This window comes from Saprolegnia parasitica (genome assembly GCF_000151545.1).
Source record: "Saprolegnia parasitica CBS 223.65 unplaced genomic scaffold supercont2.96, whole genome shotgun sequence".
Classification (NCBI taxonomy): Eukaryota; Oomycota; class Saprolegniomycetes; order Saprolegniales; family Saprolegniaceae; genus Saprolegnia; species Saprolegnia parasitica.
Window position 1 is genome coordinate 87551 of NW_012156490.1, and position 3864 is coordinate 91414.

The 3864-nt window shown below is 56.8% G+C and overlaps 2 protein-coding genes across 2 annotated transcripts in view; one reads left to right on the forward strand and one right to left on the reverse strand.

Annotated features, from left to right (window-relative positions):
- Window positions 1-1683: 1683 nt before the first annotated feature.
- SPRG_13288 (hypothetical protein) lies at window positions 1684-2062 on the reverse strand (the record flags this gene model as incomplete). Its single annotated transcript, XM_012352301.1, has 2 exons — window positions 1684-1895; window positions 1927-2062. The coding sequence occupies 2 exons, from the start codon at window positions 2060-2062 to the stop codon at window positions 1684-1686; spliced, it is 348 nt and encodes a 115-aa protein (XP_012207691.1).
- Window positions 2063-3577: 1515 nt separating this feature from the next.
- SPRG_21275 (hypothetical protein) overlaps window positions 3578-3864 on the forward strand; it is a gene marked incomplete at both ends in the record, with an annotated part of 1120 nt that continues 833 nt past the window's right edge. Inside the window, 2 exons of the mRNA XM_012352317.1 lie at window positions 3578-3634; window positions 3686-3847. Coding sequence (XP_012207707.1) covers window positions 3578-3634; window positions 3686-3847 — 219 coding nt within the window. The remainder of the gene's footprint in view (window positions 3635-3685; window positions 3848-3864) is intronic.

Consider the following 3864-nt stretch of genomic DNA (forward strand, 5'->3'; position numbering starts at 1 on the left):
ATAGTGGCACGTGAGTATGTCGCCGTCGGCAAAGCACGCGGCCATCTCGTCGATCCCGCACGTCTGGGACGGCCGCAGCAGCTTGCAGAACCGGCCTGTCGTGTCTCCGTTCGCGTTGAAGGCGCCGGCCTTGCAAAAGCCGACCCACAAGTCCGTGTTCTCGTCCGAGTCCGGGCCTTGCGCGTCGATACGCACGCTAAAGACGTCGGCCGGCGACCCGGCCATGACGCAGTTCCACGAGTCGGACATGATCTTCTTGGTCGTCATCGTTTGCTTGTCGTTCGAGACCGACGTCGTCATGCTGCACTTCAAGACACTCCAGCGCAGACCGTCCACGCGCGGCTTCTTGGTCGTGGGCGAAGCAGTCGTCATACTGCTGTGCGCACGCTTGCCCGACGATGTTGCAGCCGTCGTGCGCTGGGTGGCTGCGACGTCTGGCGAGCTGGTCGCGCTGCTGGCTGTTGTCGTAAGCTCCATGTCCAAAGCTGCCTGCGGAGAGCGCGGTGCGTCGTCCGAGAGGCTTGGCTTGGCGGCGGCGGAGGTGCAGGCGTCGCCCTTGTCGCCGGTCATGGTGTGGCAGTGACAGTGGTGGAGCCGAAATGGTAAACGCGGCTCGATTGGGCATAAAAAGAAATAATTATAGCCAATCAAAAGCGATGATAAAGTGCAACGGTCCGATTCTGCCACGTCACACGGTCCCCAGGACTCATCAATTCAACGCCCAAACGAGAGCGACTCGGCCAAGGACTTGAAGCTGCGATGGTCCAGTGATATCTGCCCAATGGGCCCATACTTGGTCCTCTAGAGAAAGCCGCACGCGCGCAGGCTGTTGCATGTTGCGAGCATCAGGCGACGTCGCAGGCAGCTTGGTTGCGTTGTCTTTGACAAGATATGGATGTAGGCACCGTATATTACTGCTTGTTGCGCGCGCGCTCTCCACGAGCAATGCCCGATGCATATAGACCATAAGGGGAGTCAATTACTTCAAGTTTTTTCTGTGGCTTTTGTATGGACCACACGAGCGTCCACTTTGCCACGTCTGTGTATTCACGCCTGCGTATTGCCAACTCACTCGTCGATTGCTTGATCAAGGACGAGCTGTCCAGTGCTGGCTCTAGGATTTTAACCCTATCTCAAAGGCTTTTCCGATGCTAGAACGACAGGATTACGTACTTGACTATTTTCAGTGGTTGGCAACGCCAAGAAGTGGAAGAGGTTTTCCGCGCCAGGCCGAGCAATCTAGAAGTCCGATTCCAAGATCGCACACGTGACAAGATCCAATATCGAGGCGCAGAGCACAAGCGAGCTCGAGCCATTTCCAAATTGGTAGTGTCAGTTAAACAACTAACCTGCCTCGCCCACCACTGGCATGGCGGACACCAACCGGTTACCGCCAAGTAGTTCAGTCTGGATTGAGGAATACTACCTCGCTACTGTTTGCAGTGCATTTGGAAATCGTCGCGGCGCTGGTGACCGCCATCTTGTCCGTGGAGATGCTCGTCGGCGCGTTCTCGTTGCCGTCGCGGCGCAGCAGGAGCTCTCGGACGATGGTTGCAGCAGTTGGTCGTGTCTTTGCGTTGAACGCGAGACACTTGTCGGCGAGATTCTTGAGCCAAAGCGGGCATGCCGCACTCATCGTTGGCCCGTATGCACCAGAGCTTCCACGTTGCTGCGGTCGACAAGCTACGAGTAGGGCTCACAGAGCGTGTCGAGCTCGGTCAAGATGACGCCAAACGAGTAAATGTCGGTGGCCGTCGTGTACATGCGTCCTTCGCCTGCATGATCCGGGTCCCGGAGCACCTCGGGCGCCATCCAAAACTTGGTGCCGACTGTCTGCGCCGAGCCAAGGTCACCGAGCCGGACGTAGTGGGGTCTCGAGAGAAAGAGTGTTGAAACTCTTGACGTCGCGATGAACCACGTTGCGACGGTGGAGGTCGGCCAGCGCCAACGCCAGCACCAGCGCGACCTCCATCGTCAAGAGCTTCATCTCCACGGGCACTCCAAATTGCTTGAGATGGAGATAGTTGTGCAAAGCACCGAGCTCCATAAACTCCATGATCATCGTCGGACTGTACAAGAGGGTCCGCGGTTGGACAGCGTGCGGCTTCTGCGAGCCATTGTCAAGGACGGCGAGCAGTGGCAGGAGGTATGGCGACGTGCACCCATATCGATGACGTAAGGTTATGTACACCCCCGTACTTGCGCATCGTGTGAGCTTCAAGCCCAAAGCTCTTCCTAAGGCGCGGGTTGGGAACCTTGGGACCTTTTGTGACCACGGCCTTGCCGCCGTACGAGCCAACACTGACAGTGACACCAAAGATTTCCCGCTCGATGACGAGCTCGTCGGCCGTAGCCTACAGTAGTATATTGGATTCATCCACTAGACAATATATGTTGACGCGGTACCGCAGTTGCATCTGGGTACCGATAAGGATAGAGCACTTGTGCGACAACGTCGCTGGCTTGCCGGATCGTCAATGCCAGGAGCGTCCACCCATCTTGCTCCTACGATCCTTATTGAGTATCGATGACGCTTGACGATGCGTCGTCGGGTCGGCGCCCATCGCCGAGAGGGAATGAAAGCACGACGTCGGCGTGGCCGGCCAACACTGCCTGCACCAACGTCACCTCCTATGCAGACGGTATTGTCGTTATCCTTCTACGGTGGACACATCGGCGGGCTGCGATCGCTTTGCGAAGATGCTCCAGTCGTGGACAACGGGCGGCTTTTGCGCACACTCAACGCCCTTTTCGTCAAGAGAAAGAGTTAAGCCGAAAACTCAGCGTACTCCAACTCTTGCCAATTGCGTGCATGCCAGGAGGAGGTGCATGGAGGCGCATCGTGGTGGCCGTTTTGCATCGCGGCACCGCGACGACAGCCACAAGCACCGTTGATGATCAGACGCTGTGGCTACTATTCCTTTACCTTCATCATATATCGCGCCATCTCCATTCCTCTCCACGCGTGGCCGGCACATGCAGCATACAAGCTTCCCACGCGAGGTCAATTCCTTCGGGAGGGTTCCTTCATTGGCCATTTGGATGCTCGCCGTCGTAGCGTGCATGGCCGTGGGCATGGTTGGTATCCATCGACGCAGCTCGACCTCACGCATGGGCCATGGCCCTACATGTACCTCGCCTGTCCATCGTCTGGCGACCACGACCGCAGCAGCAACGTCGACACCGCTGCCAGGCACGTGCCACAACACATCCTAATCCGATCTTTTTTTAAATTCTGGTCGGCTATCTTGAAGTTTGTATACCGCATGGAATGTGCCCAGGGATTGTCCCGTGCAGGGCGAAGTTCGAAGCGGATAGCCTGTGGTCATCCAACACCACTGGAATAGTGTGAACATGGAGCGCTGCGTCAAGCGTGGTCGCAACAGATGATACGCAAATACCTGAGATAGTGTATGCATCCAAAGGTCAAAAGTACACGATTTAGAGGTTGTTGAATAAATAGTGACATTTGATTACAAATCGCTGGCGTGGCCTGATATTTGTATGCGAGACCGAAGTTCGCACTTGAAGCTAGGATCCAAGGGCGTCGGCCGCTCACTTTTGGAATCTCTCTCCGATGAAGACCGCCGCTGCCTCGATCGCCCGCCGCTTTAGCCACGCCGCTTCGCCGCGGGTACGACGAGCTCATGCAAAGCTAGACGGCGAGGTTGACATGGGTATGTAGGACGTTGTCATTGTCAGCTACGCGCGTACGCCGATCGCTACGTTCAACGGTGCGCTCTCGAGCTTGACCGGCCCCGAACTCGGTGCGATCGTCAACAAGGCTGCGATCGAGCGTGCTGGTATCAGCGTGAACGACATCCAGGAAGCGTACCTCGGCAACGTCGTGAGCGCTGGCATTGG